The 16421-nt window shown below is 45.0% G+C and overlaps 8 protein-coding genes across 9 annotated transcripts; 3 read left to right on the top strand and 5 right to left on the bottom strand.

Annotated features, from left to right (window-relative positions):
* Positions 1 to 223: 223 nt before the first annotated feature.
* Positions 224 to 1987, bottom strand: LOC117572984 (uncharacterized). Its single transcript, XM_034255930.2, has 2 exons — positions 974 to 1987; positions 224 to 902 (listed from the first exon to the last, which is right to left on the bottom strand). The coding sequence occupies exon 1, from the start codon at positions 1721 to 1723 to the stop codon at positions 998 to 1000; it is 726 nt and encodes a 241-aa protein (XP_034111821.1). The 5' UTR covers positions 1724 to 1987; the 3' UTR covers positions 224 to 902; positions 974 to 997.
* A 135-nt stretch (positions 1988 to 2122) lies between these two features.
* LOC117572968 (TNF receptor-associated factor 6) lies at positions 2123 to 4305 on the top strand. The gene has a single exon (XM_034255929.2). It carries the CDS (start codon positions 2248 to 2250, stop codon positions 3709 to 3711), a length of 1464 nt encoding a protein of 487 aa, XP_034111820.1. The 5' UTR covers positions 2123 to 2247; the 3' UTR covers positions 3712 to 4305.
* Positions 4306 to 4437: 132 nt separating this feature from the next.
* Positions 4438 to 6563, bottom strand: LOC117577762 (zinc finger protein interacting with ribonucleoprotein K). Its single transcript, XM_034262673.2, has one exon. It carries the CDS (start codon positions 6464 to 6466, stop codon positions 4853 to 4855), a length of 1614 nt encoding a protein of 537 aa, XP_034118564.1. The 5' UTR covers positions 6467 to 6563; the 3' UTR covers positions 4438 to 4852.
* A 177-nt stretch (positions 6564 to 6740) lies between these two features.
* Positions 6741 to 8622, top strand: LOC117577659 (guanine nucleotide-binding protein subunit beta-5). The gene has a single exon (XM_034262547.2). The coding sequence runs from the start codon at positions 6982 to 6984 to the stop codon at positions 8050 to 8052; it is 1071 nt and encodes a 356-aa protein (XP_034118438.1). The 5' UTR covers positions 6741 to 6981; the 3' UTR covers positions 8053 to 8622.
* A 266-nt stretch (positions 8623 to 8888) lies between these two features.
* Positions 8889 to 10466, bottom strand: LOC117577793 (zinc finger protein 664). The gene is made up of 2 exons (XM_034262719.2): positions 9866 to 10466; positions 8889 to 9802 (listed from the first exon to the last, which is right to left on the bottom strand). The coding sequence occupies exons 1-2, from the start codon at positions 10361 to 10363 to the stop codon at positions 9059 to 9061; spliced, it is 1242 nt and encodes a 413-aa protein (XP_034118610.1). The 5' UTR covers positions 10364 to 10466; the 3' UTR covers positions 8889 to 9058.
* A 79-nt stretch (positions 10467 to 10545) lies between these two features.
* Positions 10546 to 11328, bottom strand: LOC117577794 (zinc finger protein 544). 2 transcript variants are annotated; one of them, XM_034262720.2, is made up of 2 exons: positions 11213 to 11328; positions 10546 to 11152 (listed from the first exon to the last, which is right to left on the bottom strand). In XM_034262720.2, the coding sequence occupies exons 1-2, from the start codon at positions 11288 to 11290 to the stop codon at positions 10703 to 10705; spliced, it is 528 nt and encodes a 175-aa protein (XP_034118611.1). In that variant the 5' UTR covers positions 11291 to 11328; the 3' UTR covers positions 10546 to 10702. The 2 variants fall into 2 exon arrangements, with proteins under 2 accessions (XP_034118611.1, XP_034118612.1); XM_034262721.2 differs by having other exon boundaries at positions 10546 to 11149; positions 11213 to 11298.
* Positions 11329 to 11501: 173 nt separating this feature from the next.
* On the bottom strand, positions 11502 to 13183 carry LOC117567770 (gastrula zinc finger protein XlCGF26.1). Its single transcript, XM_034247969.2, has one exon. It carries the CDS (start codon positions 13087 to 13089, stop codon positions 11704 to 11706), a length of 1386 nt encoding a protein of 461 aa, XP_034103860.1. The 5' UTR covers positions 13090 to 13183; the 3' UTR covers positions 11502 to 11703.
* A 1433-nt stretch (positions 13184 to 14616) lies between these two features.
* Positions 14617 to 16386, top strand: LOC117567760 (phenylalanine--tRNA ligase alpha subunit). The gene has a single exon (XM_034247956.2). The coding sequence runs from the start codon at positions 14748 to 14750 to the stop codon at positions 16239 to 16241; it is 1494 nt and encodes a 497-aa protein (XP_034103847.1). The 5' UTR covers positions 14617 to 14747; the 3' UTR covers positions 16242 to 16386.
* The last annotated feature ends 35 nt before the right edge of the window (positions 16387 to 16421 follow it).

Below are 16421 nucleotides of genomic sequence, written 5' to 3'. Positions count from 1 at the left end.
AAAACTGAGACAAGCCACACGTCAATTAATTAAACATTGTCCGAATAAGTACACCTACATACACACACATTCATATATATGAATATGCATGTGCATGTGTGGTTCCGAGAACATGAACGATTCCTGATAACGATGTTCGAGTGAGCAAGAGAGACAGCAAAGGAGGGAGGGGCAAAGTACAAAATGCCAAAGTTTTACTTTTAATTAATGAGAGACAGCAACATTTAATATAATCACTTTCGTTTAATAGATTCCTTTTGAAAATTTTCAATTGATACGCTACACAATTAATAGACTACATATTTTGTACATATATATTGTATGTATGTGTGTATGTATTTATTGCTATAAAGCATATAATTTCGATCAAGGCAATTGCCTTAACAATACTCTTAATTCATAAATAAAAACGACCTTGAAGCGTGTCACAATTCCGGCTTCTGGTCTTGATTCTGGTTCCGGGTACGAAATCCAAATCTTCCTTGTAGCCTAACTAGGGGGTAAATTTGGTTACAATTTGTTCGTTATTTTGCATTTTTCATTTTTGCTTTCTTGTTCAAACTAACGATTAGCTAAAAACTATTTAAAACTTTGTTTTACAGGCAGTAAATATTGTGTTTAAAACTACTACAGTATGACTAAAACTACAAACTAAACTGCAATATGCATTATAATAGCACTTTTAAGTATTTGTTTAGGAATATATAAGTACACAACGACTTAATACATATTCGAGTGTGTCCGTGTGTTTTGTGAGTGTATGTGTTCTTTGTTAAGTACTCTTATTAAGTACGAGATTAAGTTTCAAACTTAAGGCAAAGGAAATCCATTTTCTTGCTACAATATAGTGTGTGTATTTCTTTTGAAAACAGTTGCCTGGTGATATTTCATAATATGCGGTGCTGCAAAAATACCAACCAACAATGTCAGTAAACGTATATAACTAGTATATTATATATACTGCTGGCATTACCTGCTCAACATGTTGTGTGTGTATTTAAAACTTGAGATTGTCCTTGAGGTAGGCTTTCTTACGCTCAAAACCCTTGATACAATCGTCAGGATCGCTGCCGCGCTGCGTGCACACATACTCCGTTTTGAGTACGAAACATTGCGTCTGCACCATGTTGAAAAACAGTTTGCCAATCGTATTGGCATCCTCGTCGTGCGCCATTTTCAAACAGGTGCGAAAACGTCGATCACACTTGCAGTGCGACAGTGTGTAAGGTCGATAATTGAAGAGTTCGTATCGAGTGGAGAGCGCAGGTATGAATTTTTGGCAGTGATCGTGTGTGCGACAGCATTTATCGGCCATCGATGCGCCGCCCAATTGATTGTAGGTACCATTGGCCAAATTACCCTTGCCGCACCAGCGTGTATTTGGCGCAATGAACCAATCGGATACCTGACGTCGTCGTCGCGCTGCAGGTGGCGCTGCCGCGGCTGCATCGCTTTCGTCATCAATGTCATCAGCAACATACGATTCATGACGTGGTTGATGCACTACACCTCCGCTGCCCCCGCCGTTGTTATTATTGTTGTTGTTACTGCTGCTGCTACTGCTGCGGCCAACATTTGTTGTTGCACCGTTGGTGGCTGCGGCAGCTGCGACATTGGCGGGCAATGGCAATTGTTTAGCAACGCATAGCTGCCAGGCGAAAATAATTAGGCACAACACATAAATGCAATTGCAGTTGAGTCCGCCGCCGCTTAAGAAAGCCATTAATATATGTGTATGTATGTAACGCTTTTTTCTCTAATCGACGATATGTGCCGTTTTTCATTCAGCTTCGTGGAAATTCGTTTGCTATTTGTAAGGTTTCGCGTTCGTCACGATTGCCACCACACAAGTGTCGTACAGACCGCGAGCCGCTGGCGCTTTTATATACGGTCAAACACTCACACACGTTGCCCGTTGCCGTTCGACTACCGATTACGATTCGCGCACCAAGCGCAAATAAACATGCGTATGGATGAATGTGTGTGCAGGTGCATTTTGGCTTATCTTGGTCTGAGCGAAAAGTGTTGAACAGCTCACGAATCAGATGTTTTTCAGTGCGTACAGCGCCATCTGTCGCCGTAAGCTGACAACCGTGCATTACTCATCAGCTGTTCAGGTAGAGTTTTGCAACACTGCACACACACACACCGCACACACAGCATCAATATTTTTGTGGATTCATCTCACACAAAAAGTTTTTTTTTGTTGCAAATTTTAGGCGAATTCTTGTTGTTTATTTTGCTGCCATGCAGCGCACAACACAAGAACAGAAGCACTTGAAGCTGCAACAGCAGCAACAACACGCAGAGCAGCAGCATCATCATCACCATCATCATCACCAACAACAGCAGCAGCACCAGCAACAACAGCAGCACAATAGCAATAATAGCAACAATAGCAATGGTATTCGCATCGCTGGCAGCAACAATACAACGACCACGCCCACAACAACAACCAGTGGCGCCCATGGAATAACACCACCGCGCACACTGGCATTGAATCAAAATTATGCTGCCTCTGACACATCAGGTGAACATGAAGGCGACACCGATTATCCGGACTCACGTTATGAGTGCGCCATTTGCATCGATTGGCTCAATGAGCCGGTGCTGACATCGTGCGGCCATCGCTTCTGCAAGAGCTGCCTTAGCGATTGGCTAGAGAATCACAATCAATGTTGTCCACTGGACAACAAACAACTCTCCACGGACCAGGACATCTTCCCCGACAATTATACGCGTCGTGAGATCGAGCAACTGAAGCACAAATGCCCCAATTCCCCGCACGGCTGTGCGGTCATCGCCTCACCCATTGAGCTGCATCGCCACTTGCCCAGTTGTCCATATCGACGCCAGCAGCAGCAGCAGCCGCTGGAGGAGAAATGCCCGTTTGCTAGCATCAAGTGCGACTTTGTAGGACGACCGGAGACAAATCAGCTGGAGGAGCATCTGAAGACCGATATGCCATTGCACATGCAACTCATGTTGCAGGCATTCCAGCAAACTGCGATTGCCAGCTGGCAGCCGCACAAACCATCGTCCAGCCTGGAGAATGGACACAAGCATGATGCGGCTGCGGCTGCTGCTGCCGGACAATTGCCGCCGCCGCCGCAATATGCGAACAACGGTGTGGACGAGCAGATTGTGCAGACAATGTATCAGCGCATTGTGGTGCTGGAGCAGCGCACACGGGAGCAGGAGACACGCATCGAGAATCTGCAGAAGCAGCTGCGACATCAGCAATCCCAAGTGGATGCACGCTACAGCAATGGCACCATTGTGTGGCAACTGGAGCAGCTGAGTGCTCTCGTCGAACGTTTGCGTGCCAATGCCAACAATCAGGTGTATTCACACGAATGCTATACGTCGCCATACGGCTACAAGTTTTGTGCCCGGCTCAACATACAGCCGAGTAAGCCGCAGGTGTTGAGTTTGCATGTGCATCTGATGCAATCGGAGAATGATTTCCATTTGGATTGGCCATTCAAGGGACGGATTAAGCTGTGCATGGTGCATCCGGCGGATGCGAATCTATCGCAACACGACACGATCATGACCAAGCCGAAGATTCGCGCATTCCATCAGCCGCACGAAGCGATTAGCACTCGAGGATTTGGATTCTTGGAGTATGCCAACATATCGAACATTATGCACTTGGGCTTCTGTGCCGACGATCGATTGCTCATCAAGATCGAGATCAACATTGTCTAACCGCAACAACAGTAATAATATTAATAGTTGTAGTAGTAGTAGGCGCATATATATTATATTTGTATATTTTATAGTACATCTAGAATTAGAAAAAATTCAAAAGATACGAGAGAGAGAGAGAATGAGGAAAAGAACGTATTTAGTCACTAAACCACATCACAGCCAAGCAATTTTTATATAGTATACAGATATACACACATAATATATACAGCGATCTATTACAACGATTACAATTCGAATCAGGCAATTTTTGAAATATATTTACAAGCGCTTCACTCTCCTCAATTCCATTACAAATTGGCTATACTCAATTTATGTCTAGAATACTATTATATTATATTAATCTACTATCATTCCGTCGTATATCCTGTGTCCTAGTCTCATAATGTACTTAACATTCCAACACACGCAAAAACTTCCATTTTGTTGTATTTTCTTTTTTTTTATTGTTTTAAGCTTATTTTTTTGTTTTTATTTTTGTAACTGTGAAGCAGTATCATATATATATACATATATAGAAATAATTATACATACGTATTTGTAGCATAGCGAGCGCCGCACAAAAATTGAATAAAGGACACTTTTGTACCGACATCTGATTCTTCTTTCGATTCCATGCTAAAAACAAGAGCTTGTCAAGCACATGAAAGCTCTGCTTCAGTTATTTGCAAAGCTTTTTCTTTTATGAATTTGATATAGAAAAAAGGGCATTTAGTAGATTTCCTGTTCAAGAACGACGAATTTATTTGACAACACAGAAAAGTATATTCACATTACAGAATATTAAAAAAACAATTCTTTCTTGGCAGATAGATTTCAATACAATTGGAAGCCTTTGAGCTTAATACATATCTACATTATCTATCAAATAAATGAACTTATACTTTAGACGAATAAGATGCATATGAATCTAGTTAAATAGTAAATTAATTTAAAAGCTGCTTAAGCTTACAAAGTATATACACAATTTGAGCATTCAAATGAAATTAAAACCTTAGCATTAAATGGATCTTAAATATCTTAGAATTATTAGAGTTTAGGTCTAAAAGGTGCTTATCACATTTAATCCTAATTGTCTTGAACTTGAAATTAGCACTAGGATTAATCTGATTTATGATTTGGCTTATTTTCTAATGGAAGCTCAGGCGACATGCCAGCTGCCTGCAGCCGAGACTGTGACGACTTCCACATGCTCCTGCTGGATTAGCTCGATGGTGACGGCCTCCTGCAGCACCTCCTCATCATTCTCTCCCTCCTCCTCTTCCTGCTGCAGCACCTCCTCCACGATGTCGTCCTCCTCCTCCACCAATTCCTCCACCACTTCAATAGGTGTTACAAGCGCTGCAGACTTGCCTTTAACACGCGCCTTGGCCGTTTCATGGGTGCGCATGTGTGCGTTGAGGCCACCGGATTGGGCAAAGGATTTGTTGCACAGCTTACAGGAATATTTGCGCTGCTCTGAGTGCAGCAACTTGTGAACACGCAACGCCTTCTTACGCTGAAACGTTGAGCCGCATACATCGCACACAAATGGCCGCAGATTCGTATGCGAAACGGCATGAACATTGAGATCATGGTAACTATAGAACGACTTGTCGCACACCTCACACTTCGCAGGCCTCTCGCCGGTGTGGCGACGCATGTGGGCGGTGAGGACGCCACGATCGCGACACGGTCGCCCGCATATCTCGCAGATGCAGGGCATGCGGCCGGTGTGGCAAATGTTATGCGACGTCAGCTCTTTTTGTGTGTAGAATGTGGCCTCACATTTCGGCTCTTGGCATTTGTATGGCTTAATTCCGCTGTGCCGTTGGCGATGACGCATCATATTACCCGATTGCGTGAATGGTTTGCCGCAGATATCACAAAAGATGCCCGTGTGCTTCCAGCGATGACCGCGCAAATCGCGTTCGGTGCGAAACGTTTGATTGCAACCGCTTTCAGCGCATTTGTAAACCTTGGCGGGACCCTTGCGTGACTTTGTGCGGCTGCTCGCACTATTGTTGCTGCTGCTAATGCAGGCAACTGGATCAGCTGTAGGTTCCGGCGTCGCCGCCTCCAAAGTCATGATGTGTTTGTTTCTGGGCCTGCGTTCGTTGTGTTTACTGCGCTTGTGACTTTGCAGACTGCGCTTCGTGTTGTAGGCGCGTTCACATAGATCGCACTGGAAGAGCATATCTCGTGTGTCATCCAGCTCTGGCTCCTGATCCTCTTGCTGCTGCTCCACCTCTTCCTTCTCGTCTTCCTCGTGCTGTTCTTTCAACTCCGATTCTTCCTCCTCATTATTGTACTGCAGTTGCGGCGCATCATCCTCATCGATTATTGTCCACGGCTCTAGCTCTGTCGTGCTCTTCAATGTTGTGGCACGTCTCCGTAATTGACGTCGAGTCGCAATTGTGTCACACTCGACCGCTGTATGTTGTTGGTCTAGCAGCGCTATTTGCGCCAAATCCACTTGCAACTGCCCTGCATTGGATGCAATTGGATCATCCTCGGATTTGAGTGTTAGTACTTCTACTTCGACTTCCACTGGTTCCACATCCAAGTGGTCTTCATCCAGCTTGCAGTCGTCGACTTCGGTTTGGGGCAAATGCTGCTGGCGAAAGTGTTCGGGGAAGACATCGTATGGCACTCGTTGAGCGCAGAGCGCACAACAGACATCGTAGTGTCTGGGACCCACGCACAGCACATCGCCACAGCGGAAATTGAAATTGCTGCTGCTGGTGATATCTGTTGGTCGCTCCAGTTTAATCATATTGTTAGCGGTAATTTAATGCCGGAATTATGTCCATTTAGATTTGGCGTCGCCTAAAACAAAACCGCCGTTGCACCAAACACTTCACAGCTGTCTAGCGATAACACGATAACGCGATAACACTTATCGCTGTTTAGCAAACTATTCAAATCATTTGTTAATTGTGTAATTCAGCTTAGTGTGTTTGCTTATATATACATATACACAAAAATGGAACACAACCGTTAACCACAAAATAAATGTGTTTATTAACTTTTTCAAATGCCGATAAAAAACTTTGAACTTATCGCACATCGTTCAGCTGGTCAGTATTGTTTGTCGGCCAGTGTTGTGCAGAAAAACACTTAATGTCGCATTGCACACACTGGCCGCAGCCGCCCGTTGTGTATTCGGTGTATACACTTTTTTCTAACTTCATTGATTTTTCGCCCCCGCTTTTAACACACACATTACGGCACTCCTGACCAAAAGCGACAACAACCAGTGTAAAACAGCTTAATTGAAGTGAGCAGAAAATGTCGGAGAGCGCGGTGCCAGCGAGCAATGCGAACGCCAGTGAGAAAATGGCCAGTTTGCTGAAGGAGGCGGAAAATTTGAAAAGCAAACTGGAAGAGGAGCGCCAAAAGCTGAACGATGTGAATCTGTCAAATGTCGCCGAACGCTTGGAGCAAATCGCCTATGTGAACATTAAGCCACGCAAGGTGCTCAAAGGCCATCAAGCGAAAGTTCTGTGCACCGACTGGAGTCCCGATAAACGTCACATAATCTCATCATCGCAGGACGGACGTTTGATCATCTGGGATGCATTCACAACCAATAAAGAGCACGCGGTGACCATGCCAACCACATGGATTATGGCCTGCGCATATGCGCCATCTGGGAATTTTGTCGCTTGCGGCGGTCTCGACAACAAAGTCACCGTTTATCCCATCACATCCGATGAGGAAATGGCAGCCAAGAAACGCACTGTGGGCACACACACCAGCTACATGTCATGCTGCATTTATCCGAACTCGGATCAGCAGATACTCACCGGCAGTGGCGATTCCACCTGCGCTTTGTGGGACGTTGAGTCCGGACAGTTGTTGCAGAGCTTTCACGGACATTCCGGGGATGTGATGGCCATTGATTTGGCACCCAATGAGACGGGCAACACCTTTGTGTCCGGCAGTTGTGATCGCATGGCCTTCATCTGGGACATGCGCTCCGGTCATGTGGTGCAATCGTTTGAGGGTCATCAGTCGGATGTGAATAGCGTCAAGTTTCATCCATGTGGCGATGCCATCGCCACCGGTTCCGATGACAGCAGCTGTCGTTTGTATGACATGCGAGCGGATCGTGAGGTTGCCGTCTTTGCCAAGGAGAGCATCATCTTTGGCGTCAATTCGGTGGACTTTTCGGTTAGTGGACGTTTGCTCTTCGCTGGCTATAACGATTATACGGTTAATTTGTGGGACACATTGAAGTCAGAGCGCGTCTGCCTGTTGTATGGCCATGAGAATAAGGTGTCGTGTGTGCAAGTCTCACCCGATGGCACAGCGCTCTCCACCGGCAGCTGGGATTATACCATACGCGTCTGGGCTTAAGCTCGCTATCCCAAATCCTGCAATATTGCATCCTGCATTCTCCAAAAGATACCAAAGATGAATACGAATTGTAATTGTAAATGTGTGAAACTGGATTGGAGGATGTATGTTAAACATTTCCACCTACCTACTGAGCTGTTTTCCGTGCCCTGGCAGAGAGATTTGAAACTCTTTTCGTCCGTCTGGTTTTGAAAGTGATTAACAGTTTATTTTTGAAGCAATCAACTGCATTGAATCTCGCACTATTTTACAGCTTTCTTCTCTACTTGAATCGATGGCTGCATTAAATCGGCTTGCCGTTGACAGTTTTTTCAGTCATTCTTGCTCTCTATTTTATTTTGTTAGTAAATATTTTTTTGTTGTTTTGTTTTACGCGTAATAATGCAATTTATTACGCCAACGATACTATGATGTACTTTAAGTATTAGAAAAAGGCAAATATGCACGCAACCCAAACCAAATAATATTACAATAATAATACAGAGCTCGTGTACTATATAAACTTATTATGCGCCTAGTTGTAAGTTCCTGTTTGAAATAAATGTTGAAACGAATCAAAAACAAACATGTTCTTTAAATCAGTGCTTAAGTCTTTTTCCAAGTTAAAATGCTAATTTGGAATTTTAATAAGATAATCGAGAAACAAATTGAAAATTTTCTAACAAAATTTCAGTTTGAAATTACGCCTTAACATTTTGAGAATCACAGAGAGGAATCTATTTTTAAATTTTCAAATTCACCGCACCCTTCTCGGCGATTCTCAAAACGTTTACTTCGCAACCATACATTTTAAATTTCTAGCTGAAGCTCCCTATTTAATATTGACGCCCAAAAGTTAGTTGTTTCTTAACAAAAATGTTTAATTACAATTCCGATTAGATCTAATGACAATGGACATAATACATAACAACGGTGAAAAGCACAAAATGAAGTGTTTTTTGATTAATATTCAGTAGTCAGATTCGAGGTCGCCTGGTAGCCTTTGCTTCCCAACCTTAATGGCTAGTTAATAGGGCGTCAACGATGTTACCGCTGCCTCGGCGGCAATGCCACTCACGGCCTGCGCCTTGTGTCCACGCATGTGAGCCGAGAGTCCCGCTGCCTGGGCATAAGCATTGCCGCAGATCTTGCACTTGAACTTCTTGATGCCCAAATGCAGATGCTTGTGATGATACAATGCCTTGGGGCGTGAGAAGGCTGCTTCGCATTTGTCGCACTTATACGGACGCTCTGTGGAGTGCATGGCCTGATGTTCGTTCAGCAGCGATTTGGAGGCAAAGCAGCGGGAACAAGTCTGACACTTGAAGGGTTTCTCGCCTGTATGCGTCCGTCGATGGACAATCAAAGCATCGCGATACCGCGATCGATAGCCACACAGTTCACACACATAGTTGCGATCGGTGTTGTGGACACGCCGATGCGACGTCAAGTTGTGTTGACTGTTAAAGGATTTGCCACAGTTATCAACCTCGCATTTGTACTGACGTAATCCCGAATGTGCCTGCAAATGACGCATTAGTGTCCTGGAGCTTTTGTATACTTTGTCGCAGAGATGGCAATTGAATTGTGTGTGGAGCTTGCGACGATGTGTCTGCAGGGCACGCTCCACATCGAAGGTGGCCTCACAGTCGTCGCACTTGAAGCCCTTAGGATGCGGATGACTCATCTTCAGGTGGATATTCAAATACTTTAGTGTGGTGTATTTACCGGCACAATGCTCGCACTTGTACTCCTTGGGCTGGCGTTGTCGCTGCAGTAAATTTACATATGTATCAGTTAGAAGCAAATCGGAATACAACAATCGCGCACTCACCTTGAATACCGTTTGGTCTTCCAAATCACTTTCAGCTGCGGCTTCCGCATCGCTGCCATCCTGATCGGCTGCTGGGTCCAATTCACTGTCGCTCTGCGAGATGTGGTCCTCCTCTATTTTAACCTCATTAAATTCACAAATGCGCGATGCAGTCTCAACTACATCATCTTTATAATCAACATCTTCCTCATCCTCTTCCTGCTCCAGTAGTTGCTCGTCCTCTGAAGGCTCTTCTGTTCCTAAGATGGCAGAAGTCTGCTGGTTGGCAATGATGGAATGTGTGCGTGGTTTGCCGTGTTCGTCGAAATGCACGTTGCGTATGTGCATCGAGAAATCGTCGAAACCAAAATGCTTCATCTCGCAGAGACAACAAACCAATTGGAAGCTGAAATAGTCTTCATTATCGCTCTCATAGAATATTTCGCCACATTTGGGAAGCAGCTGCTGTTTGGCATGCAGCCGCGAAAAGTCCACATTGATTAGACACTGCTTTAACATGGTGCGTTCAATTTTAATTCACACAACCACAACACAATTCCCGCTGCCATACAAAACACAAAATATAAACAATACAAGGGCCAATGTCAACACAACATATCGATAACGCCAGTTCGATAGACAGCACAGAAGCACTGACGATAAGTGTTGATTGAACTTTCGCTAGTATTCGCAAAAATAAAGGTTAATTGATTATACATTGCTCTTATGTGCTGTTTTGCCTTTTATTTCAAAATGTATTGCTGCTATAAAAATGTCTAAATTGAAACGAAGCAAACAACTGCAAAGTGCTGTTCGATAGACATAGCAGTCTAGTGCTGTTAAACGTGAGTGGGCGCGCTAATTCGAAACATTCGGTTTGCTTTTGGCGGTTACTCGCTCGTTTTGCTGACGATGCCAACGCTTGTGCTGCGCATATCCTGCAGCCTGTGCATAGGACTTGTCGCACATTGTGCATTTATATAGCTTAACTGCCGCATGCAGAGACCTATGATGATACAGAGAGCGTGCACTCAGAAAACCTACATTGCACACCTGACACATGTATCGACAACGCCGTTGATTCGCATCCACATGCCGCTCCTTATGTGTGGTCAATTGATATTGCGCCACAAAACTGGCGTTACAAGTGGTGCAACAAAAGGGCTTCTCTCCTGTATGGCGACGCTTATGTATTCGCAAATTTCCACGTATGCTTGTCCTGTAGCCACAATATTCGCACATATGACGCAGAAAGGAATCCTTCGAGATGTCTTCTTGTTGCTGCTTGGACTCTGAGCCACATTTCTGCTGCAAATTGTAGTGCAATTTGTGGAAAATTTTAGTATGCTAGTCATGCAATGCGCTTACGAATGCTTCGCTTTCCATTGTCACCGTGTGTATGCTAAATTTAATCATTGGCATTACATTAAATGCTTGATTTGGCATTTGGTGAGCGATTAATTGTTGTCACAATGCAACGGCTAAAATTAAACGATTATTTGCCCCACAAATGCCCCCTACTTAATTCGATTGTTCTCGATTATCGATTAGTCAAGCGATAACATACTAATGCATCAGTTTAACTCGATTAATCAAACGATAACAGAAAATATGCGGCATATTCAAATCAAAACGAAGCCTTGTTGAAAATCGATCAGATAAGAGTTTTAATTTTTTTCAAAATGTATGTATACGTAAAACGTAATTTAATTGGTGTCTAACCTATTGCCTGAGTTCTTAAACACTAGAAACATTATATATTTATGTATGTATGCACAAACTACATTGCAGATAAGCAGCAAAAGTGACAAAACGCTTAAACTTGAAAGGAAGATACGTGCTGTTAAACATGATAACAATTAAGCATTGAGCTCAACGTCGCGATGCTTGCGCATGTGCCCCGCCAGACCCGCCGCCTGAGCATACGCATTGCCACAGAGCTTGCACACAAATTGCTTCGTTGCCGTATGCAAGAACTTATGATGATACAGCCCCTTTTGTCGCGAGAATGTGGCGCCACAGACCTTGCAGACATGCGGGCGTTCCGTCGAGTGCATGGCCATATGTTCTCGCAATCCCGAATGCGAGGGGAAACGCTTATCGCACACTTTACAGCCAAACGGACGTTCTCCCGTGTGACTCCGCAAATGGACGCGCAACGTTTCCTTGTTGCGACAACTGTAGCCACAGCTTTCGCACACGAAATTCTTCTGCTCCGAGTGCACTTTGCTGTGATTGCGCATGTGCCGTGTGGTTAGGAAACGCTTCTCGCACCCTGGATGATTGCATGCCACATTCCGCTCGTTTGTGTGCTTCACCTGGTGACGTTTCAGTTCGTGCCGTGTCTTGTAGCGACGGCCGCAGATCACACACGGTGCTCCGCCATGCATCTTGACCACATGCTCGTCGAGCAGCCGAAGTCGCGGCAATTGGACATTGCACTCCAGGCAGATAAACGTTTCCGCCACGTTGATGGCATGATCTCGCTTCACATGCTGACGCAAAGTGTATTTGCCCTGATAGACTTTATCGCAATGTTCGCATTTGTGGCACGTTGTGGATGTCACCTGTGGTGGTGGCTCATAGTCCGCATCAGCATCGCCAGCATCATCATCATCATCGTTCCCTTCGCTTTTGTGTTGTCGCTCCATGTGACGTTCGAGCAGCTTATGGCTTTGATAGCTTTTGTCACAATACGCGCAGTCCAGCTGCGCTTTGTTAGGCCGCTCATCCAGCTCCTGCTCCAGTTCTGACTCCTCGTTGTAGTCGACTTTTAAGGCGCGTGTGTGACGCAAAGATTCGCGACCATTGCGTTTAGTTTTAGTATCCCACTTCATGATGCTTATGGCATTGCTGGACACATCAACGGGATCCTTCTCCTCCTCGTTGTCTTCCTTTTTAGCTGCTTGCTCACTGCCACTCTCATCGTCATCATCGTCGGCAGCCAATCCCTCATCATCGTTGGCTACCTCATACCAGGTAAAAGGATTCACTTGTGGCGCTTGCGTTGGCAAGCTATCGTCCAGCTGCTCCTGTTTGGTGGGTAACAGCAGCTTCTCCGTTTTGAGCAGCTCGTGTTCAAAGTGCTCGTTCTGTATGTGCAGCAGAAAGTCGGCAAACACAAAGCACTTCATGTCACAGAAGGCGCAGTCGATGCGATAGCTGTTTAGGCTCTGGAAATACACTTCACCGCACCTGGCATTCGCACTGGCTGCGAATGTGTCCGGTTTGAGTGCTTTCAGCATTTTGTTTTTTGATTTTGTACTCGGCTACCGCACATTTGTTTGTTTTGAATTTGTTGGTTGTGTATTGTGTGTGAGTGGGATCAACGCAAACAAATTTGTAATTTCCATAGTCGATAGTTCGATAGGCCATCCAGCAACAGCTGTTTAAGCTTTTTCACGCTGCACAGCACTACAACTTGCAATGGTGCCATATTTAAATATCGTTGACGTTTAAATGCAAAAGTCGTTAAATGCTTAAAGGTTTTCCAATTTGGAGACAACTTTTGCACAATGTTTTATGGTGTTTAAATAGCAACATCTTAGGCAAGTAAAGCAACTGCTGTTGCCAGTTGCGTTAAGTTGACTGCATGGGCGCCATTTTTAAAAAGCGTTTAAAAGCTGTTTTGCTGCTCGTGCTCTGCAACACTGTCAATGGTTGCGGTATTTTTAAAAAATCTTTAAGGTGAATATTTACTGCATTAGTTAACAAAAAATATATTATTTTATTACGATTTCAGGCTTTTTATGAATTAGTTGATGCTGCTGCAAGCGCTCAGCATCCACAAACTTCTTATCACATTGCTCACAAGCATATTTAGCCAAACGATAGTGTTTATTTAACTTATGCGTGCTCAGCATGGAAGCGCTGCGATAACTATTCCCACAAAGCTCACAAGAAAAAGGCAAGTGACCAGAGGCGTTGTCAGCAGTCTCTTCAGCTAACATAGCATGCAATTTGCGTTGATGAGTGTCCATTTGATTGCGCGTATAGAAGCTTTTATCGCAGCTGCTACATGCCCAGCGACGCACCTGAGTGTGCCGCATCTCGTGGCTAACTAAAGCACTGCGATGCGTGAATTGTTTTTCGCAATGCTTACATTGTTGATGCTCCTGGCGTTTTTCGTGCGTCCGCAAGTGACGCGTCAATGTGGTGATGGCTCGAAACTGTTTGCCACACTTGTGGCATTGATGCGGCTTGCGGCCCGTGTGTATGTTGAGGTGTGTGTCTAGCAGATGACGGCGTCTAAATATCCGTCCACAATAGCTGCACGTGTTGGGTTTATTGCGTTCCTTGTAAGCGCGTCGTTCTGGCCTCGAACTCGTCTCCTGGCTGTCTGTAAGCGTGTCGCCTTCACTGTCTGAAGAGGAGGGCAGCACAAGCAGTGGTTCCTCAAGACATACTTCAGTTTCGAGAGTCTGATCTTCGTCCTCCTCTTTATCTCCTTGATTTCCCACATCTTGTTGTTTGAGCAAATGTTCATTGTAAAAATGCTCACAAAATGATAAATACTCATCAATAGATTTGCCACATATGCAAAGAATGTTGTATGTCGGCGGAACTAATGTGTTGCAATAGATTTCTGCACATTTTTTACTATTGTTTACAACTTTCAACATTTCCCTTTATTGCTGTGCATGAAAATAAACAAATACTAAACTTGCACAATTTACCAACACTAAGTGAAAACGGAAGGCGATAAGTTTGTGTTTCAATATATTTGTATTTGCATCGATATATCGGTCGATAAGCGTATCGATTGCACCGGTGTTAGTTTTTTTTGTATCGACAACAGCAACACGCGATTTGTAATTTGTGCATTACAATTTTGCAAAATTTACAAAGTGTGCACATTATTGTCAAAGAGAACACATTGCACGAGAATTGCTAACAGCCAGACATGCATCCCGATCTCACTGAGCGCATACTGCAACAACTGGAGCAGGTGGACAAAGTCGATACACTCGATCTTGCCACGCAATTCAATGTGGACCATCAAAAGGTTGTCGGCGCCCTCAAGAGCATACAGGCGCATGGTGAGCTTGTCAAAGCGGAGACGGCCACACACAAGACCCTCGCTCTCACAGACGAGGGACAATCGGTGGTGCAGCATGGCAGCCACGAAGCAATCGTTTATGCCTCGGTGCCCGCCGAGGGAATCGCTCAGGCCGCTCTAATGGCTGCTGGCGGTGCCAATGCCAAGGTCGGTTTCAGCAAGGCCATGTCACAAGGTTGGCTGCTGCTCGACAAAACGGTGAATCCGCCACTCATTCGCCGCAAAGTCGATCAGATCGTCGACAGCGTTAAGGAGCAACTCGTATTGGTGGCCAGCGGTAAGTTGCAGCTGCCCGCCAAGGATGTAGCCGACTACAAGAAGCGTAAGCTACTACAAGAGACCACCACGAAGAGTTTTGTATTGACCAAAGGTCCCGAATTCGCCACCACGCTGACCAAACTGGAAACCGATTTGACCATGGAGATGCTAAGCAGCGGCCTCTGGGAACAGCTCAAATTCAAGTCGTACAACTTTGATGCATTGGGTGCGACACCAACGCGTGGCCACTTGCATCCACTGCTCAAGGTGCGCACGGAATTCCGACAGATCTTTCTGGAAATGGGCTTCTCGGAGATGCCCACCAACAACTATGTGGAATCATCGTTCTGGAACTTTGATGCACTCTATCAACCCCAACAGCATCCGGCTCGCGATGCTCACGACACATTCTTCATCAATCGGCCAGCGCAAAGCTTCAAGTTTCCACAGGACTATTTGCAGCGCGTGAAGAGCGTTCATTCCACCGGCGGCTACGGTTCGCTGGGCTATGGCTACGACTGGAAGCTGTCGGAGGCGCAGAAGAATCTGTTACGCACGCACACAACAGCCGTGAGTGCGCGCATGCTGTTCAAGCTGGCCAATCAGGAGGGCGGCTTCAAGCCAGCGAAATACTTTAGCATCGATAAGGTGTTCCGTAACGAGACGTTGGATGCCACCCATTTGGCCGAGTTCCATCAGGTGGAGGGTGTCATCGCGGATGTGGGCCTGACGTTGGGCGATCTGATTGGCACACTGTACGAATTCTTCCGTAAATTGGGTATCACACAGCTGGAATTTAAGCCAGCTTACAATCCGTATACAGAGCCCAGCATGGAGATCTTTTGCTATCACCCTGGCTTAGCCAAATGGATTGAGGTGGGTAATTCGGGCGTCTTCAGGCCGGAAATGTTGCTGCCCATGGGTCTGCCAGAGAATGTGAATGTGATTGCTTGGGGATTGTCTCTGGAGCGTCCGACAATGATCAAATATGGCATTAACAATATACGTGACTTGGTTGGTCCCAAGGTCGATTTGAAGATGGTGGAGGAAGGACCCATTTGCCGTCTGGACCATGTTTAGTTTTCTCAATCTTTTTCTTTTCCTACACCTTTGCATTTGCTATTTAAATCAATTGAAATGCTATTTAAAATGCCTGATTCGAAATTAGGCGCCTAGCGCGCGACTTACAATAAATGCTATAACTGTGTTGCAGTGCTAGAAAAGCGCAGGTTTTTTATTTAATTAAACTATTTTTTTGAA

The sequence above is a fragment of the Drosophila albomicans genome, chromosome X (assembly GCF_009650485.2).
Source record: "Drosophila albomicans strain 15112-1751.03 chromosome X, ASM965048v2, whole genome shotgun sequence".
NCBI classification, from domain to species: domain Eukaryota; kingdom Metazoa; phylum Arthropoda; class Insecta; order Diptera; family Drosophilidae; genus Drosophila; species Drosophila albomicans.
Note: the sequence above shows the minus strand (reverse complement) of the source record. Positions and strands in the feature narration are given on the sequence as shown.